The sequence below is a fragment of the Trachypithecus francoisi genome, unplaced genomic scaffold, assembly GCF_009764315.1.
Source record: "Trachypithecus francoisi isolate TF-2019V2 unplaced genomic scaffold, Tfra_2.0 Lachesis_group0, whole genome shotgun sequence".
NCBI classification, from domain to species: Eukaryota; Metazoa; Chordata; class Mammalia; order Primates; family Cercopithecidae; genus Trachypithecus; species Trachypithecus francoisi.
This window is the reverse complement of record NW_022681453.1, coordinates 119046651-119067756: the sequence shown is the minus strand read 5'-3', so window position 1 is coordinate 119067756 and position 21106 is coordinate 119046651. Positions and strand designations below refer to the sequence as shown.

The following is a 21106-nucleotide window of genomic DNA, read 5'->3' as shown; positions in this document are numbered from 1 at the left end:
TATCCACAGAGACTCTGATAAAGGATTAAACTGGCAGCCTATATAGTCCACAATCACCTTTTAGTTGGCCCATGAGGGAAATCTGGATTTTTAGCTTCTTTTGAAACATGGACACAGGTGATTGTGGCTCACAGTCCTGCAAGGCCTTGGTCAGCAAGAGCTGAGCTGCTGCCTCTGTGGAAGGCCACCTGCCTGGCCTCCAAAAACACATGAATTTTCAACTTCTCTGAATATGCTTTAAGTATTTAAAAAGGAAGAATAAGGCCGGGTGCAGTGGCTCACACCTGTAATCCCAGCACTTTGGGAGGCTGAGGTGGGCGGATCATGAGGTCAGGAGATCGAGACCATCTTGGCCAACATGGCGAAACCCCATCTCTACTAAAATTTTAAAAAATTAGCTGGGCGTGGTGGCGAGTGCCTGTAATCCTCAGCTACTTGGGAGGCTGAGGCAGGGGAATCACTTGAACCTGGGAGGCAGAGGTTGCAGTGAGCTGAGATCGTGCCACGGCACTCCAGCCTGGTGACAGAACAAGACTCCGTCTCAAAAAAAAAAAAGAAAAGAAACAACAACAACAAAAGCAATCCTAGTCATGGCAGAAAAACCCTACTTAAGTCAGAAAGAATTAAAACATTTATTGGGCATAAATATATTACATATACACTACAGATACAGTTAGGTATTACATATAGCATAGTATTTGCAAAATCTATACATTAAAATTGATATGGCAGTTTTAATACAATGTATATGAAATAGTCTAAAATTTACAATACAGGAAAACATGATTTTCTTTTTCTCCTAGAGTTGAAAAGCTTGGAATGTATGTCCAACAGTGAGGTAAAACATTTTATCTTTCAATTTAAAGAATTGTGCAAGGATAACATTCAAACACATTCAATTAGGGCACTTCTCAATTTTGACATGAATACTGAATTACTGTAGCCAACAAAACAAGGTTAGAAAATGCCAACATTTAAAGTTGATAAGAACAAGGCAGAGAATATGCAGAAAGTCTCTTTAAAAAGTGTTCTTTTTCAACAATTTCTTTGAGGACAAAGGGCAGTTTGCTTCACATGACTGGAATTTCTTGTGCCAGGGATGAGTTTGACATACAGAGAAGAGTCAGAGCATCAGAAGGCCACTCATTCACTCCTCGCATAGCAAAAGGGCAAAGAGATCAGGTTAATAGAACACTTTATTTTATTGTTCGTGTGTAATGGCAATATATATAGTTATATATCAATATCACATATACATATTTGTGATAGAAAACAGTGCCAAAGAGAGTAATAATTTTCTGACTGAAGGAATATAATGAATACCAAATAATGGAGAGCAATAAAATAAAGTGCTGTCAGCTTTTTATTTCACACACTTCAGCTTCCTGGTGGTTAAATGATAGTATGAAAATCTCAAGAAGATCAAATATTCATATAGATTTTGGCCTAAAGTACTATTTACTTAAAAAAAATTCAACCAATTCAGAGAATTTCTTTATAGCAGCAGTTCTGAAGTGTTTCAAAAAAGAGACTTCCCCAACCCCCCGAGAGGGGGCTTTGTACTCAGTTGAATTTTCATTGCTTAAAAAATACCTCTCCCTGAAACACCTGCATGGAATTTTTTAGAAAATGCACATGCTGTGTCACAGTGGGTCACAGCACATGTTTAAACAGGGGGGTGAGTTTTGGAAGGCCAGAACTTTGGCAAAAATATATTTACCTTGATGCCATCAGTTTGCAAAGCTAATTAAACTAATTATTATAGTCAATAATAAAATACAGAACTCTCTAGTACTCACTACATCAATATAGGCACACAGAATAATTCATTGATCTCAGCATTTTCTTCCAAGAGATGATTATGGTTTTGGGGTACATGTAAACGTTTCAATCACTGATAATGGATTTCTTTTTTTTTTTTTTTTGGCATTTAATGCACTAGATGTTCTCATCTTTTTAAAAACACAAGAAAATGTCAGAAGATTAATAATACTACAGATGTTGCCAAGGAACAAGACTGACCTAAAATTACAAAAGTATAAAACACAAAAATATAACATGCTACAAGGGAAAATTAGTACATAAGTACATTTAAAAAATTTTTACAATAAATAAAGATTGCACTGTAATTGGCATTTAAAGTACTGTATGCAGAATATAGTATAAATAAACCAAAAACAAAATAATGTTGGTTTCCCCATGACTTTGGTATGGGAATATTATAAGCTAGTACAGGATACTGCATCTTAGACAACAAAGACCAAGCACAAAATAGCTATGATCAAGAAAAACCAAGTAGCAAAAATATACAAAAACAGAAGCAGGGGGATACACTGTGTCTGTTGCACCCTTTTGGAATATATTTGCACCTCCAACTCTTAAATGTCCCTGAGGTACTCGAACATTATGGACTTCATATAAATAATCCAATGACTTTGGGTTAAAATTGATTATCTCATGACTCAAAATAAACACATAAGAGTAACACTTTGCACTCCAATAGCACCTGTTGGTCAAATATCTCAAAGCACTTACAAACATAAGAATCCCCATTTTATTTTATTTTATTTTTCATGCATGGGAAAACTGAGGCACAGAGAGGTAAAGTGACGTGTTCAGGTCACGCAGCAAGTTAGTGACAGATCCAGGGAGAGAATCTAGGCTCTTTGATTCCCAAACACCCTGTGTTTACCATCAAACACCATTCCCTCTCCAACCATGGCCAGGCAACCCCACAGAAATAGGAACTACAAATTTAGATGACTCTCTTTTGGGTTTTATCAATTTTCATCTGCGGTTACATTAGTATTATGTGCATTGAATTAAGGTATTGAAATTCAATCACTTCATTGATACCTCAAAGAACAGCCTAAAGGCAAATGCTTCAAAAATAATGAGCTGACACATAAGAAGACTGCTCACAATTAGTGTAAATCATGGACAATGGGCAGAGGCACTAAACTGTCGCCAGTTCTTGTCAGATAATTCTGGTCAAACACAACAGAATATAATAACTCTAGTGATTAGAAGTAGTTATATACAAAGACAAACAAACAAGTTAAAGCAGCCTTTAAAATAGCTGAACAAAAAAACAACTAACTATTGCACAATGCCCTCTTAAAGTTACTGCTATGAATTGGTGTGGTAAAATCTACAATGCTCCATGATTTAGGTGCATTCTGGTTACTTGATTTCTTATACAGGCAGCTCATAGTGTTAAAATTATAAGAAATACAGATTATTAAAACATTTTAGATTAAAGTACACATTTTGATTTCAATGAGCTAAACACAGTTAAATAACTGAGTGACAAAATGGTTGTTTAGGGCAGTCTTATCTAAGTGAACATATCTTCTGTATGTTGCTGTTGCTGTGCGGTAATACTCTGACAACACTGAAATCCTAGCCCTGTAAGTACACACACGGTGATTCATGTTTACAGATATAGATGATCAAGACATAAGAAGTGACTGGTGAATATAAATTACTAAACTGTAACAAAAAAAAAATCAAAGGCTTGCAAAAGACATCAGTGAAAACAGAATGAATGAAGGTAAATCTGAAAATTTAAAGGAAAACATAAGAAAGCTAGCTTTTGGTATCTGGTATGCTTTTCTTCTTCTTTTTTTTTTCCTTTTTCTTTTCTTTTTTTTTTTTTTTAAATCCAGTTTAACCTCTTCCTAGTTTTGCATTTCAAAAAGGTGCACCAAAACACTGACAATTTTTTTCTAGCTAAATCTGTAAAACAGTATATAAATCAAAGAACAAAAGGGCTTTAAAAAGGGGAGTATCTGAATAAATGTGTGTATTAAAATGTGTAGCATTAATTCATACCTCTAGTTTTGTTGGGTTTACTTCATTAAGAAGTACTGTAATATAAAGGCAAATAAAATGGACAAAGTTGCAAAGCCAAGCACAATGATGGCTGCAAACTGTTCATCAGTAGGCATCATGCTCTTCATTTTGGGATCATCTAAGCTCCCCATGTCCCCTGTAAGCATGACCTCACTTCGTTGTAATACAAAAGCCGCAGAGGGGCTGAAGGCTCCGCTTAGCTCCTGAGAGGTGTCTAAACAGCGACGACATGCACATACGCGGAACCTGTAGTCTGTGTTGGTCTGAAGGCCTGAGATTTGGAATGTGGCTTCTTCTCCCTTGTACACCTTCAGGAAAAGAAAGAGTTCTAGTTAATTAATTTATAGCAACACTGTTGTCTCTAGAATAACCTTGGTTTAGATTCACTCCATTCACTCTTGGTTTACTTTCAGTTTCACTCTTTCGTAACAAAAATGATATAAAAATGTATTTCTCTCAATCTGTATTCACACCATAAAAAGGGTATTCCAACACATTTTGAATGAAACAATGTAAAATCCAGTGACTCAAACTTTGACAGAAGGAGATAAGGCACTGACTAGAAATGCAGCTCACATTTTAAGTAGTAAAGATGCATCTCGCTAAATTTTATAATTTAAGTCGGTGGTCCCCAACCTTTTGGGCACCAGGGACTGGTTTTGTACAGGCCAATTTTTCCATGGACAGGGGTAGTTTCGAAATGAAATTGTTCCACCTCAGGTCATCAGGTGTTAGATCCACATAAGGAATGCACAACCTAGATCCCTTGTATACACAGTTCACAATAGGGTTCATGCTCTTATGGGAATCTAATGCCTTACTGATCTGACAGGAGGCGGAGCTCAGGCAGCAATGCTGCTGCTCGCCACTCACTTCCTGCTGTGTGGCCTGGTTCCTAACAGGCCACTCACCAGTACTGGTATCCGGCCTGGGGGTTGGGGACTCCTGATTTAGACTATAAATCAGAAGATGTCATAATACAAATAGCTCTATGTTTTTGGTCCCAAGAACAAAGATAACATTTTAAAATGGAAACAATTAAAAACTGAGCAAACAAAATGGAAATTTTCCAGCAGGATGATTTTTTGACAACTGGATACATACACTACAAACACCTCCCCTCAAGATGTCCTACCTCCACCCCAAGAGGTAGACACTATTCTGCCTTCTAATTCTGTAATGAATTTTGCTTGTACTAGGAGTTCACATAAATGGAATCACGCAGAACACACTTCCTTGAGACTATGAGATTCACTCATGTTATCGAGCTATTTGGCAGTAGTTCCTTATGACTATACCTCAATTCCTCCATTTTCTTTTCAGTGGACATTTGGGTTATTTCAGCTTGGAGGTTTCATATAATAAAAATACTATTAATAAGAATGTTATGAATGTTTTTGTTCAAATTGAGAACTTACTTTTCTGGGTAAATACAAGGAAGTGCTGGGTCATAGAGTAGTTCTATAGTTAACTTCACAAGAAACAGTTTTCCCAAGAGATTATATCCCTTTGCACTCCCATTAACAGCATGAGAGTCTGAGCTGCACCACATCCTCATCAACACTGATCGTCAGTCTTTTCTGTTTTAGCTATCCTAGTGGGTGTGAATGGTACCGTGACTGCATTTCTGTGATGCTTGAAGATGCTGCACATCTTTTCTCGTGCTTACTGGTTGTTCATGTACCTTCTTCTGTGAACAGTACGTACAAGTCTTTTGCCTATCTTTAATTTGAAATTTGCTTGACTTTTATTAATTTGCAGGGCCTTGCTATGTGATCTGGATATAAGTCCTTAGACAGATATATGTGTTGAGAATATTTCCTCCCAGTTTTCTGGCATGCCTAATTGTTTTCCTGAGGAATTTTTTTGGATGTAGCCCACTTTATCACAAACTAACATTTAAATAATTTGGTGGTCTGTCTTGAGTTTCCATCTCTGTATGACAAATCTGATTTCTTCTATTAAGAATCTGGGATGTTTTCTTCCTGTTTGTTAACACTAATCATCAAGAGGCTTACTATTATAGAAACTTGAAAATGACCAGTTTACTTAGACATTATCACATTCTGGTTGACTGAAACTAACAAAAGTCTCTGAAGGGGGATGGAGGAAGAAGGTCTCACAAGGTTCTTCTAGCAAAATGAAACCAATCCTCAAAAAACCTAAGAGGAAATGATAATCAGATTAAAATTGCATAAACATTTATGGCTTATATTAGAGTCAATGGATAGAAAAAATAGCTGAAACAAAACCAAATCAGTAAGAGATCTGGCTAATTAAAAAAGAAAATAAAATTCATGGAACTCTATCTGAGTAGCACTGAGTTAATACCTGTGAAGTGCTTAAAACACACCTGGTATGAAGTTAGTGCACAGTAGGAGTTAGCTATTATTATTATTGATATTTAGAACTGAAAAATAACTCAGCAACAAACTATTTTAATAAACTTGTCAATTTTGTCAAACACTTTCTTTGCATCTAATGAGATAATTATATGGTTTTTGGCTTTCATTCTGTTAATGATGTATCACATTTGTTGATTTGGGTACGCTGAATCATCCTTGCATCCCAGGGATAAATCCTACTTGATCATAGTGGATGATCCTTTAATGTGTTGTTGAATTTGTTGGATTGGGCTTGCTAGTATTATATTGGGGATTTTTACATCTATGTTCATAAAGGATATTGGCCTGTAATTTATTATTATTATCTTTTGTAATGTCCTTGCCTGCCTTTTGTATGAGGATAATGCTGGCCTTGCAAAAAAGAGTCTGGAAGTATTTCCTCCTCATTTACTTTTTTGAAAGAATCTGAGAAGGACTGGTATTAGTTATTTAAATATTTGGTAGAGTTCAGCCATGAAGCCATCAGGTCCTAGGGTTTTCTTTGATGGAAAACTTACTGACTTCATCTCCTCACCCACTGGTCTATTAGATTTTCTATTTCTTCAGTGTTGGTAAGCTGCATATATCTAGAAATTTATGCATTTCTTCTAGGTTATCCAATTTGTTGGCATATATTTATTCCTAACAGTCTCAAATGTTCCTGTGTATTTCTGTGGTATCTGATTTTGTGTCTTCTTGGCTTAGCTAAAGATGTGTTGATTTTCTCTTTTCAAAAAAAACAACTCTTAGTTTGGTTGATCTTTGTACTGTTTTTCTAGTCTCCTTCGTTTATTTCTGTTTCCATCTTATTTCTTTCCTTCTGCTAACTTTGGACTTAGTTTCTCCCTCCCCGCAGTTCCGTGAGGTATAATGTTAGGCTGGGATCTCTCTTCCTTTTTGATGTAGGTGTTTAAACTTTGCTTTTAGAACTGCTTTTACTGTATCCCATACATTTTTTTTTTTTTTTTTTTTTGAGACAGAGTCTTGCTCTGTCGCCCAGGCTGGAGTGCAGTGGCACAATCTTGGCTCACTGCAAGCTCCACCTCTTGGGTTCACGCCATTCTCCTGCCTCAGTCTCCCGAGTAGCTGGGACTACTGGCGCTCGCCACCACGCCCGGCTAATTTTTTGTATTTTTAGTAGAGATGGGTTTCACCGTGTTAGCCAGGATGGTCTTGATCTCCTGACCTTGTGATCCACCAGCCTCGGCCTCCCAAAGTGCTGGGATTACAGGCGTGAGCCACTGCGCCCAGCCGTATCCCACACATTTTAATACGGTGTATTTCCATTTGCCTCAAAAGATTTTTAAACTTCCATTTAATTTCTTCATTGACCCATTTGTTGTTCAGAAGCATGTTTTTTATTTCCATGTATTTGTGAATTTTCCAAAATTCCTTCTGGTATTGATTTCTAGTTTCTTAACACTGTGGTCTGAAAAGACACATGATATAATTTCAGGCTTCTAAAATTTGCTGAGGCTTGTGTTGTGCCCTAACATTTGATCTATCCTGGAGAATGTTCCATGTATGCTTGAGAAGGATGTGTATACAGTTGCTGTTGGATGAAACATCAATTAGGCCCATTTGGTCTACAGTATTGTTCAGGTCCAATGTTTATTAATTTGTTCAAGTCCAATGGTTATTAAAGTCTCCTACTATTATTGTACTGCAATTTATTCCTCCCTTCAGATCCTTCAATATTTTATGTATTTAGGTGCTTCAATGTTGGGTGCATACATATTTATAACTATTATATCCTCTTGAGGAATCGATGCTCTTATCATTATATAATGTCCTTTTTATAGTTTTTGACTTAAAGTCTATTTTGTCTCACATAAATTTAGCTATCCCTGCTTTCTTTTGGTTTCTATTTGCATGGGTATCTTTTTCCAACCTTTTACTTTCAGTCTATGTGTGTCCTTAAAAGTGAGGTGACTCTTGTAGGTAGCATATTGTTGGGTCTTAAAAAAAAAAATTCATCAGGGATATTAGTCTAAAATTCTCTTTTTTTGTTGTGTCTCTGCCAGGCTTTGGTATCAGGATGATGTTGGCCTCATAAAATGAGTTAGGGAGGATTCCCTCTTTTTCTATTCATTGGAATAGTTTCAGAAGGAATGGTACCAGCTCCTCCTTGTACCTCTGGTAGAATTCAGCTGTGAATCCATCTGGTCCTGGACTTTTTTTGGTGGGTAGGCTATTAATTGTTGCCTCAATTTCAGAGCCTGCTATTGGTCTATTCGGGGATTCAACTTCTTCCTGGTTTAGTCTTGGGAGAGTGTAAATGTCCAGGAAATTATCCATTTCTTCTAGATTTTCTAGTTGATTTGCGTAGAGGCGTTTACAGTATTCTCTGATGGTTGTTTGTATTTCTGTGGGGTCGGTGGTGATATCCCCTTTATCATTTTTTATTGCGTCTATTTGATTCCTCTCTCTTTTCTTCTTTATTAGTCTTGCTAGCGGTCTGTCAATTTTGTTGATCTTTTCAAAAAACCAACTCCTGGATTCATTGATTTTTTGGAGGGTTTTTTGTGTCTCTATCTCCTTCAGTTCTGCTCTGATCTTAGTCATTTCTTGCCTTCTGCTAGCTTTTGAATGTGTTTGCTCTTGCCTCTCTAGTTCTTTTAATTGTGCTGTTAGAGTGTCAATTTTAGATCTTTCCTGCTTTCTCTTGTGGGCATTTAGTGCTATAAATTTCCCTCTACACACTGCTTTAAATGTGTCCCAGAGATTCTGGTATGTTGTATCTTTGTTCTCATTGGTTTCAAAGAACATCTTTATTTCTGCCTTCATTTCGTTATGTACCCAGTAGTCATTCAGGAGCAGGTTGTTCAGTTTCCATGTAGTTGAGCGGTTTTGATTGAGTTTCTTAGTCCTGAGTTCTAGTTTGATTGCACTGTGGTCTGAGAGACAGTTTGTTATAATTTCTGTTCTTGTACATTTGCTGAGGAGTGCTTTACTTCCAATTATGTGGTCAATTTTGGAATAAGTGCGATGTGGTGCTGGGAAGAATGTATATTCTGTTGATTTGGGGTGGAGAGTTCTATAGATGTCTATTAGGTCCGCTTGGTGCAGAGATGAGTTCAATTCCTGGATATCCTTGTTAACTTTCTGTCTTGTTGATCTGTCTAATGTTGACAGTGGAGTGTTGAAGTCTCCCATTATTATTGTATGGGAGTCTAAGTCTCTTTGTAAGTCTCTAAGGACTTGCTTTATGAATCTGGGTGCTCCTGTATTGGGTGCATATATGCAAAAATTCTCAATAAAATACTGGCAAACCGGATTCAGCAGCACATCAAAAAGCTTATCCCCAATGATCAAGTGGGCTTCATCCCTGGGATGCAAGGCTGGTTCAACATTCGCAAATCAATAAACGTAATCCAGCATATAAACAGAACCAAAGACAAGAACCACATGATTATCTCAATAGATGCAGAAAAGGCTTTTGACAAAATTCAACAGCCCTTCATGCTAAAAACGCTCAATAAATTCGGTATTGATGGAACGTACCTCAAAATAATAAGAGCTATTTATGACAAACCCACAGCTAATATCATACTGAATGGGCAAAAACTGGAAAAATTCTCTTTGAAAACTGGCACAAGACAGGGATGCCCTCTCTCACCACTCCTATTCAACATAGTGTTGGAAGTTCTGGCTAGGGCAATCAGGCAAGAGAAAGAAATCAAGGGTATCCAGTTAGGAAAAGAAGTCAAATTGTCCCTGTTTGCAGATGACATGATTGTATATTTAGAAAACCCCATCGTCTCAGCCCAAAATCTCCTTAAGATGATAAGCAACTTCAGCAAAGTCTCAGGATACAAAATTAATGTGCAAAAATCACAAGCATTCTTATACACCAGTAACAGACAAACAGAGAGCCAAATCAGGAATGAATTTCCATTCACAATTGCTTCAAAGAGAATAAAATACCTAGGAATCCAACTTACAAGGGATGTAAAGGACCTCTTCAAGGAGAACTACAAACCACTGCTCAGTGAAATCAAAGAGGACACTAACAAATAGAAGAACATACCATGCTCATGGATAGGAAGAATCAATATCGTGAAAATGGCCATACTGCCCAAGGTTATTTATAGATTCAATGCCATCCCCATCAAGCTACCAATGACTTTCTTCACAGAATTGGAAAAAATGGCTTTAAAGTTCATATGGAACAAAAAAGAGCCCGCATTGCCAAGACAATCCTAAGTCAAAAGGACAAAGCTGGAGGCATCACGCTACCTGACTTCAAACTATACTACAAGGCTACAGTAACCAAAACAGCATGGTACTGGTACCAAAACAGAGATATAGACCAATGGAACAGAACAGAGTCCTCAGAAATAATACCACACATCTACAGCCATCTGATCTTTGACAAACCTGAAAGAAACAAGAAATGGGGAAAGGATTCCCTATTCAATAAATGGTGCTGGGAAAATTGGCTAGCCATAAGTAGAAAGCTGAAACTGGATCCTTTCCTTACTCCTTATACGAAGATTAATTCAAGATGGATTAGAGACTTAAATGTTAGACCTAATACCATAAAAACCCTAGAAGAAAATCTAGGTAGTACCATTCAGGACATAGGCATGGGCAAGGACTTCATGTCTAAAACACCAAAAGCAATGGCAGCAAAAGCCAAAATTGACAAATGGGATATGATTAAACTAAAGAGCTTCTGCACAGCAAAAGAAACTACCATCAGAGTGAACAGGCAACCTACAGAATGAGAGAAAGTTTTTGCAACCTACTCATCTGACAAAGGGCTAATATCCAGAATCTACAAAGAACTCAAACAAATTTACAAGAAAAAAACAAACAACCCCATCAAAAAGTGGGCAAAGGATATGAACAGACATTTCTCAAAAGAAGACATTCATACAGCCAACAGACACATGAAAAAATGCTCATCATCACTGGCCATCAGAGAGATGCAAATCAAAACCACAATGAGATACCATCTCACACCAGTTAGAATGGCAATCATTAAGTCAGGAAACAACAGGTGTTGGAGAGGATGTGGAGAAATAGGAACACTTTTACACTGTTGGTGGGATTGTAAACTAGTTCAACCATTATGGAAAACAGTATGGCGATTCCTCAAGGATCTAGAACTAGATGTACCATATGACCCAGCCATCCCACTACTGGGTATATACCCAAAGGATTATAAATTATTCTACTACAAAGACACATGCACACGTATGTTTATTGCGGCACTATTCACAATAGCAAAGACTTGGAATCAACCCAAATGTCCATCTGTGACAGACTGGATTAAGAAAATGTGGCACATATACACCATGGAATACTATGCAGCCATCAAAAAGGATGAGTTTGCGTCCTTTGTAGGGACATGGATGCAGCTGGAACCATCATTCTTAGCAAACTATCACAAGAACAGAAAACCAAACACCGCATGTTCTCACTCATAGGTGGGAACTGAACAATGAGATCACTTGGACTCGGGAAGGGGAACATCACACACTGGGGCCTATCATGGGGAGGGGGGAGGAGGAAGGGATTGCATTGGGGAGTTATACATGATATAAATGATGACTTGATGGGTGCTGACGAGTTGATGGGTGCAGCACACCAACATGGCATAAGTATACATATGTAACAAACCTGCACGTTATGCACATGTACCCTAGAACTTAAAGTATATTAAAAAAAAAAAAAATTCATGGCTGGGCACGGTGGCTCACGCCTGTAATCCCAGCACTTTGGGAGGCCGAGGTGGGTGGATCACCTGAAGTCAGGAGTTCAAAACCAGTCTGACCAACATGATGAAACCTCATCTCTATTAAAAATATAAAAATTAGTCGTGTGGGATGGCATATGCCTGTAATCCCAGATTACTTAATCCCAGATACTCAGGAGCCTGAGGCAGGAGAATCACTTGGACCTGGGAGGTGGAGGTTGCGGCGAGCCGAGATTGTGCTATTACACTCCAGCCTGGGAGACAGAGTGACACTCTGTTTCAAAAAAAAAAAAAGAAAAAATTCATCCAGTTACTTTATGTCTGTTTATTGGTGACTTCAATCCAAATAATTCTGCCTATTAATACAAATACCCTAGAAATGAATTTCCAACAAATTCAACTTTGCTTGAAAAACTTGCCAGCTATTTAGTTAGTGGGAATCTATAAATGTCTCTACTACATGTTTCGAAAGCCCACTGTGTAAGCTTCCACCAAGAAACAGGACATTCCATTAGTGAATACAAGTGCACTGGACATGAATTTAGTGTTGGGTCCAGATTGAAAGACAGCAAAAGGATCTTATGATTTGGAACAGAGGCCAGGCTTCCAATGTTCACCTGGTAGTTACCCTTTTAAGGAGATTCCTCCCTCATTTTCAAACTTTACTTTAAGCATCTTATTATTATATTTTTGCTTAGTGACTAAACTCCAGACAACCAATTCTGCTTACTACTTATACTTTTCCAGATTTATCTTGCTTTTGTTATTCTTTTTATAAGATTTTAAGCACATTCCTCCTGGTGAGTTATCTTGTTTCTTAAAATTGTGGCATGTGCCATAGCTGTTTTGAGTTACAGATAGCCTAGGCTGCAGCAACTAAGAAGAGCTGTAAGCAAACCCCACGCGGTCCTGAGAGACAATTCCTTTCTCACTGCTCACAGTTCCAATGATGAATCTAAATGAATGTCTGAAGATGAGCCCATTGTTATGGTGACTGTCCCAATCCATACACAGCCAGCTATTCAAGAGTTCAGACTACACCACAAGGAAACTGACTCTCTATAAGTTATTTCCCAACATGTGAGGGGTCTCAGGAAAACAATAGCCATTTTTTTTTTCTTTAAACAGAGCTTTTAGTTGTGAATGTTCTTTATTTTCTTAATTTATATTTAATTTCTTAAGTATAGAATGCTTTTCTTGGAAACTGTTTATGAAGGGGATAATTTGCAACCTCTGGGACTATACCAAGTTGATAAAGCAAGTCCTTCCACATTTGCCATCTGGGCTTTGAAGATGGTTTCCCCCTATCTTCAAAGTCACAGGTATACAATTTATTCTGACACTCTATGGTGGTGATAAGTTAATGTTGGGATGTTTATCAAGTTGGAGAAAAGCTGACATCTGAGCAAAGTTTTCTAATATACCTCTTTCACTGATTCTTTTGCAGGTGACACCTCTTGAAATATTTGTTTACCCTGATTATCAAAGGGTCAAATAACGTAGTCATTAAGAGTTCTTTTTCTCTGTGCAATCCTGGGAGCTGGGTCTGGCTGGTGTGACTTGGCACTAGGAAGCATTAAGAAGACTTTTCTCAAGCACAGAAACTGGAATCAGGATTTCACTCGAAGTCCTTGCTCTGCTACTTACTAGGTCTGTGATCTCATGCAAGTAACAGCTTTGTGCCTTAGTTTTCTCATCTTTAACACAGAGCTAGAACCAGTACCTAATAGTAATATTACTCCAAAGGAGGTTGAGGATCAATCGAGAAAATGGATGTGGAAAATGCTTTGCAAAAGGAATATGCTGGAGGGTAAGTCTGCTTTATTGAATTTAATCTTCTTAATCATGCTGTCAGGTAAATATCATTACTTTCATTTTAGAGACGAAGAAACTAAGGCTCAGAGAGGCTGTTAATTTCTTAAAGTCTCTTAGCAAATAAGGGCAGTTTGGATCCCAGATGAGATCCCACTTCCAACTCAAACACCGACCCTCACCACTGAAATTGCCCCAGCTCTGCCTGTTCCATTATTGTCCTCCACTTTACTCCTCTTCTAATGACTACAGTGTGACATTGTGTCCAGGTTTCATGGCCTCTGACTTTGTCTTCCCATATCTCGCTGCTAACTCCCTGGTATTTCCATGAAAGACCTTCTAAATCATCCTACCATGGCTCCTGCTGCTTCATAAAGGAAAACACTATCTTTTATGATGTTATTGAAAGCAGCTCTCTGCTCAGTTTCTGCTAAACACTTGGACAGTGTTTTTGTGATGTGGCCTCTAATTTCTGCCATCAAACAATGACGTCGCTGTACAAAACCACTTAATAACCTATCCCCACAAATGTTTTAGAGACTTCTGGAAGTGAATATAAATGTACATTTATATCTATTTTAATTATTTCTACAGTTTCCAGAATTTGTACGGCTACATTCTCTTTTAAAAAGTGGGCTCAACGGGAGGATCATTTGAGGTTAGGAGTTCAAGACAAACCCTGGTAAGATTAAAAACAAAAAAAGTGAGCCCAAACGTATATTTAATTTCCCAGAAACCCAATTTAGAGACTCTTGGACAAAGACTTCATATATTAATTTTAACGAAACTTCCCAACTTTAACTTTGTAGAGTGGAAGATATCTGAAAATGTATTTTAAAAATAAAGGAATCCTACTTTTCTTGTACCATTAGGCAAAAAACATAGTAAAATAATATGAATAGCTAACTGAAGGGAACTTTCTTAACGAAAGCCTAATCAAAAGTTAGCTTTTAATTTGTAAATGTTTTTCTTTTAGCTATTCTTGTTATTTTAATAGGAACAGCTTCCCTCTTTCACAAGCCTTGCCAACACAATGTTAACATTATCTTTTTTACATTTAAGATAAATATATTGAGTGAGACAGTATTCTATTATTTCCATATCTCCAGAGCAACCAGCACAATGGCTTGAACAAAGTAGATGCTCAGTGAATGTTCTCTAATTAGAACCCTCAAATACTCAAAGAGTAGACATTCTGATACCACAATGTTTGAAAAGAGAAACTAACAAGTAAATGTGAACAGTAAGCATTCAGATGCACACACAGACCACAGGGGCAAGAGAGAGTTTGGTATAGGTGCATTAAAAAATGGAGTCTATTGATAGAAAATATGGAGTTTCTAGTATATTTTATGCACGTGAATAGTTTTTCTTTTTTCTTTTTTTTTTTGAAACAGAGTCTCGCTCTGTCGCTCAGGCTGGAGTGCAGTGGGGTGATCTTCGCTCACTGCAAGCTCCACCTCCTGGGTTCATGCCATTCTCCTGCCTCAGCCTCCCGAGTAGCTAGGACTACAGGCGCCCGCCACCACGACTGGCTAATTTTTTGTATTATTAGTAGAGACAGGGTTTCACTGTGTTAGCCAGGATGGTCTCTATCTCTTGATCTTGTGATCTGCCCGTCTCGGCCTTCCAAAGTGCTGGGATTACAGGCATGAGCCACCCCCAACACGTGAATAGTTTTTCTAATATGTTCTAATAGTTTTTGAAGTGATCCAAATATTAAAACTTTGCAAATACTCTTCTAGTTGTATAAATACGTAAATGTGAGAGCACACATACTTCATAGCTTGTCTATCTTGGCTGTGACTATAATGTCCTTAAAAGCCAGCAAATTCACACAGACCAGTGTAGTGAGGTCAGTCATATCTCAGTGAAGATTTTTTTAGAGTAACAGATTAAGGATTTTCAGGTTCAAAGAAAGTAACAAAGACGAGCTTTAAAATGAAATGTAATGTCTCAATTTTTTTTAACTAAATGGTTGCATGGGAAATAAGCCAATAATATTTTATACAACTAAATGAAATAAATTTTTGAGTTATTACACTTGTAAACCTATGTTATTAACTATAAACTGATGGGGTTTTAAAACTAAAATATGAGATCCAAAAGCCCCAGATACGATTAAGAACCCCAAATAACTGAAAATTAATTCAACACCTTTGTAATACCTGTCCCTTGAAGGTGATAACTTTCTGCAGATGAGAAACATACCCCACCCCCACATGAAGATAACAGACTCGTGTGATTATGGGATTACGGATTAAGATTAAGTGGGATAACATGTAGCAACCTCCTAGGACGGGGCTTGGAATGTAGTAGGCATCTAAGAAATGTCAACATGACATAGTATATTGCTACTTGATTGTACTTTCCCTGCCCCCCCCCCCCCCCCCCCCCCCGGAATCATGTGTAACACTCTAGGACAAATGCTTGGAGCCAGGGATCCTTGGGGCCTACAAATATAGGACTTGCAGAAGTCAAATGGAAGGGGAGCCTCATGATGCTGACTTGGTGTCCAGGCATGGCCATAGACACTTACAACCCACAGTACTTAGGAACTAATGATGTCACAAAAATCACCACGTTGCCAGGCCTGCCATATACAGCTGTGCCTGTCCCAGGACTGTGCAGCTCTGCGCATTAGGGCAGCAGGCCATGCCTTGTGTCCCTTTGTTTTCATTCATTTTGACAAAGGCACCATTATGGGCTTTTCCTTTTGACTCAATCCAATTTAAACGGCACGGCTCCATTTGAGATGTTTTTTATTGAAGTAACCAATCATAATATTGTAATAAGTATAGAAGCATTATTATTTTTACAAAGACTATTTCTGTTCTTGATTTGATGAACAATATATTTTAAAGTAATCTTGACATGTTTATTCCAAATGAGAGGATTTAAAGTAATACCCAGACAACTGAAATGAAGAATCCATAACCCTTAATTCAAAATAACATGCTGCACAGTTGAAATCCTGTAAATAACAGGAAGCTTTTTGGGAAGGGTGGCGAGAACAGTGCATGCTCGGCTGCTGGAGGCTTACCTTCATCTCTTTATTGATGTCACCCCTCCCAAGGACTGAAAGGGAGATATAATTGCCCCATGTTGTCATCTGTACAGCTCCTTCTCATGACTGAATGATCTAATGCTCACAGTAACGATCGGAGTTAGAGTTACAATGAGAAAGCCAAGACTCAGGTAGGTGAATTAATTCCTCAATAATTACATGACTATGGGAGGAAGACTTGTCCCCATGTCTCCCCTACTATGCCTACCAGGCTCAAGGGGAAATGTGCTAACCTGCAAGCCCCCTCTATTGAGGGCATAATGTTGGGCAGGTAACTTTGTCCTTGAGCCAAATATGACAGGCAAGGGTACCGTTACTGAACTGCTTCCTGGGGGTTTTCACCCAATGGGCCTATAAACTCTTAGAAGACTACCCAGGAATCCCTCACAATGTAAAACACCTGACAGTTTCTCAATAAACCAGGGTCCTCTACCTGGACTCCATGAAAGTGACTATCATTTCATTTTACATGAAATTTTAAGGAGAGGTATGGGTACATGTATGGGAATTTTTCTGATATAAGGGGTCACAGCCTTCAGATACTTAAATGAACCTATAAAACTAAAACAAACTAAGAATCAGTAAAATAAATGATGGTTTTTAAAGAGGTCTATCTTGATCTATTTTTACTTTGTTCTAAATCTGACCCTTTATTCATGCAGAAATAAAAAACTGTGCTATGAGACAGTCATAGCCTCATTGTTTAATTTCTGTATTAGGGAAATGAGTTGAAAGTCATTAAAAAAATATGATGAAGGGGCTGGGCAGGGTGGTTCACGCCTGTAATCCCTGAACTTTCGGAGGTTGAGGCAGGTGGATCACTTGAGGTCAGGAGTCCGAGACCAGCCTGGCTAACATGGTGAAATCCCATCTCTACTAAAAATACAAAAATTGGCCTGGCATGGTGGCAGGTGCCTTTAATCCCATCTACTTGGGAAGCTGAGACAAGAGAATCACTTAAACCTGGGAGGCAGAGGTTGCAGTGAGCCGAGATCATGCCACTGTACTCCAGCCTGGGTGACAGAACAAGATTCCATCTCAAAAAAAAAAAAAAAAAAAAAAAAAAAAAAAAAAAATGGAGGCTCCAGCCAGGATGTGTTGCAGACTCCCAAGACTTTAAAATACTTTGGTCAAGAGAAGATCTTTCCTTGTGGTACTTTTTGTGATACCATGTAGAATCAATGCACGCCTTGATACTATATTCTAAGAATGATACAAGATAAAAATATATTGATACAGAAATACCATCAAATTAAATGTGGAGCTTTATAGATTTCTAGATACTTCAGAGGTTTTCTTTATGAAACAAATCTGAGCACCAAGAATTTCAGTAATTTTTCATAAATTTTGACTGCCAATAGGTAATAATTTCTCACAATTTGTTGATCCTTTCCTTGTCTTCAATGCTTATATTCAATACTTCTTGTAAAAGTTATTGCTGCCTGAACAGGAATATGAATATGAATTGTTTTGCTTTACTTCTTATTATGCATGAAACTGTCTATGCCATAACTTGTGCAAAATAAGAAGTCACATGCATATAGACACAATTTTCTTTCTTTTAAAGAATACTTGACAGTTAATCCTGTCTGAAAAGAAGTTTTAAGCTTCCTGGAGAAAAAGCTGTGCTTGGAATGTTTATTAAATGGCAAAAGGCAAACCAAATATGCATGCAATCTAATGAAGAGTAAAATTGTGAGTAATAATTTAATACTTCAAGTTAATAGATTAATAATTAAAATCAGTCGCTTGCCCGACATCGTGACACTTGAACAACAGAAAGCGAATCACCTAGAACCAAGGCAAAGTTAGAGTTGATGCTTCAAGCAAAACATCAGAAAAGGCCATGGCCCTTGTCATATGTTGCCTATAAAAATGAGCTTGGGGGAGGGGCCGGGCGCAGTGGCTCACGCCTGTAATCCCAGCACATCGGGAGGCCGAGGAGGGTGGATCACGGGGTTAGGAGATCGAGACCATCCTGGCTAACACAGTGAAATCCCGTCTCTACTAAAAGTACAAAAAATTAGCCGGGCATGGTGGTGGGCGCCTGTAGTCCCAGCTACTCGGGAGGCTGAGGCAGGAGAATGGCGTGAACCCGGGAGGCGGAGGTTGCAGTGAGCCGAGATCGTGCCACTGCACTCCAGCCTGGGCGACACAGTGAGACTCTGTCCAAAAAAACAAAAAACCAAAAAAGAGCGTGGGGGAAGAGGATATTATCCTATTAGGGGTGATTTTTTTCTTTCTATGCTGAAATTTACTCTCCTCACCACTGCAGGTATAAATAACCCTGGTGCTTTGAAACTGCGTCTTTCACGCATGCAGGAAACATTTACTGAGTGCCAAACTATGTGCCAGTACTGGAAAAATAAAAATGAATAACACAAGCCCATGTATTAGTGGGTCCTGTCTGATTAGTGCTATAATTGAGGTATGCACAGTGAGCCTGTAGCTCCACTGTGGTGGATGTATAGCAATAATTACCTCTCATTTTCTTTTGCTTTGCCTCTATGAATTCAAAGCCCGTTGCCTGTTATCCTTGAACTGTAATTATTTTAACCATTGTTCTGCACACATAAATATGTTTTATTCCCTAGCTCATGTCCAGAACAATGAATGAAGTACTAAAACATCATGTTTAAGTTAATGTTTGCTGAATAGGGAGAAGTCCAAGAAAAAAAAAAGAAACCAGTACAAATTGTCCCTGACTCAACTGTGGCTTTTCATGTACCACTATTCTCCTTAATCATTTCTTGGTAAATGCAGGAAGCACATGGGCATGTGGAGAATGCTAACCCTCATCTACTGAGCCTGCCATACAGTACTGTATTTTCTTTCACCTGTTTACAACAAGACACGTTTTGTTTATAACTGGTTAAAATAAGAAAAATACTCTGTGGCATACACATGATTATGCATTAGTATATTAGCATTTATATGGCCACGGGTCTAAATATGTAACATTAAACAGACAACAGATTCAAAACAGACCATCTGCCAATACAATCTAAATTACTGAATAGATTCTCCTATAGTTTGGCAATGCCTGATGTGTATAGATACCAAGCAAACGATGCTGCTTTTTTCAACAGAAAACAGCATACACTGTGCTTTGGGAAGCAGAACATTTTTCCAAGAACACGTGGAAAACATGGCACGTAGAATAAAAGATTTTTACAATACAATAACAAATGTGCGATCAATGTACTGTTGGGAAATGAATTATCGTTGAGCATCAAATGATATGTTGTAAAATTTCTTAACACCTCATTTCACATTGCTATGGAACAGAATAAATTCTCTGCTCTCTATTTGAGCTAAGACCCTGAAACCAATCATATCTTTCTGGTAAAATAAAACAATTACACATGTAAGTTATTTACTCTGAAATGGAATATATTGTACAAAATGAGATTCAAAAATAAAAGGAACCATAGTGTTTTTGTTCTTATTTAAGAGGAATCATGGAAACTTTGGTGACATCATCCACTGATGTTAATTGACACTGGTAGATGTCATATTTAGGATAAAGTTTTTTGTTTAAAACAATTCAATCTTTTATCGGATACATCATAACAAAGTACAGCAAAATGTCCAAAATTACCTTTTATTTTTAAACACATTTTATTTGCCAATATTCTTTATCATATAGCAAACACCAATGAGCAATTTAGCGGAAACTCTGAATCAAATTATTTTCTACTTGTGTATTTGGAACTGAACAAAGTTTTTTATAAATTATGCTAGTGTTTCAGAAAACAGGTGGCATTTATGTTTGATATAAATGAATGCCCCTACTAAAAGTGCTGATGAAGAATGCACCTCAGCTTTCCTAATGGAATACATAATATTTATATTCTGATCTGACAAAAACACGTTCTAGGGACTATTATGAAAGCCTGTAGAGTATCTAAATCCTTCAGAGTCAGTGATCTGATCCTTCTTTGGAAGAATTAAGAATCAACAAGGGCATGAAGCATGATAAAACTAATTTCTTATCTGGCTATATTCCAACTGCATTCTCTCTTACATGGGTTTATTATGTGATCTACAGAGCCTTGCTATGCAAATTACGGTCCATGGATCAGCAATGTCAGTGTCACCTGGGAGGGTGAACCTCCACCGAAGACCTACCAGGTGAGAATCTGCATTTTAACAGATTCCCAGGTAATTCCTTTGACATTAAAGGGTGACATGCATGACTTAGAGCTTCTGAATCATAGGCCTCCAGGGCCTATGCATCATCTCCTTAACCTTCCATTACTTCTACAAAAAAGGTAGACGGGG

The 21106-nt window shown here is 37.8% G+C and overlaps 1 protein-coding gene across 2 annotated transcripts in view; it reads right to left on the bottom strand.

Annotated features, from left to right (window-relative positions):
• Positions 1 to 613: 613 nt before the first annotated feature.
• FNDC3B (fibronectin type III domain containing 3B) overlaps positions 614 to 21106 on the bottom strand; it is a 378980-nt gene continuing 358487 nt past the window's right edge. For both annotated transcript variants that reach the window (XM_033211719.1, XM_033211718.1), the window contains exon 26: positions 614 to 4163. In XM_033211719.1, the coding sequence (XP_033067610.1) occupies positions 3852 to 4163 (312 nt within the window). In that variant the 3' untranslated portion in view covers positions 614 to 3851. The remainder of the gene's footprint in view (positions 4164 to 21106) is intronic.